This window comes from Gymnoscopelus microlampas (genome assembly GCF_963454915.1).
Source record: "Gymnoscopelus microlampas genome assembly, chromosome: 13".
NCBI lineage: Eukaryota > Metazoa > Chordata > Actinopteri > Myctophiformes > Myctophidae > Gymnoscopelus > Gymnoscopelus microlampas.
This window is the reverse complement of record NC_139950.1, coordinates 13,359,277-13,360,028: the sequence shown is the minus strand read 5'-3', so window position 1 is coordinate 13,360,028 and position 752 is coordinate 13,359,277. Positions and strand designations below refer to the sequence as shown.

General features: G+C 40.8%; 1 protein-coding gene across 1 annotated transcript in view; it reads right to left on the bottom strand.

Annotated features, from left to right (window-relative positions):
* Window positions 1-338: 338 nt before the first annotated feature.
* Window positions 339-752, bottom strand: part of acyp2 (acylphosphatase 2, muscle type) — a 6,335-nt gene continuing 5,921 nt past the window's right edge. The window contains exon 4 of the mRNA XM_084075579.1: window positions 339-566. Coding sequence (XP_083931705.1) covers window positions 452-566 — 115 coding nt within the window. The 3' untranslated portion in view covers window positions 339-451. The remainder of the gene's footprint in view (window positions 567-752) is intronic.

Here is a 752-nt window from a genome sequence, read left to right as displayed (position 1 = left end):
TCAGTATTGTCCCTGTGAACTGACTGCAGACATGCAGACACCAGTTCTACCCCAACACCACCTGAAGAGGTTAGTATTCACGTAATGCATCATCAATTAGTTCTTACTTAAGATAACAATTCATAATACATGGTTAATTAACCACTAACCCGTGTCCATTTTTATAAAGTGATACCATTTAATGGAAAGGAATTGATCTCCATTCATGGAAAAACACAACTACCAGATATTTTACTCACACTACCAGGTATTTGATTCAGAGTATTAGGTATCTGACACTAAATACCGGATATTTCACTGAAACTACCAGATATTTGACTCAACATCTCCCCATTTGGCTTTGTCAGATGAGATGAAAATAGTTCTAACTGTTCCAGCTAGAGATTAGGACCAGACGTGGTTCCCGGAGGTCTATGAGGCGGACTGGACCAGGGTGCGTTTGATTCAGTGGTCAGAAGCGGGTCTTGAATCCAGACAGCTCCAGTTTGTCGATGGATCGCTCGTTGGTGAAGGTAGCTCTGGTGATACGACATGTAGGACTGCCTTTTTTACTCAACCACACCTTCCTATGGATGGACGGATGGATGGATGGATGGATGGATCAAGGAATAGATGGATGGATAGACACATACAGTACAGTAAAAGAGAGGAAGAGAAAAATGTATTACTTCTTACATTCATTACATATACATTTTGACAAAACCATTTCTACCTCGACTGATCAACTGTGTTGCGAAGAGGCCTTTAATTGA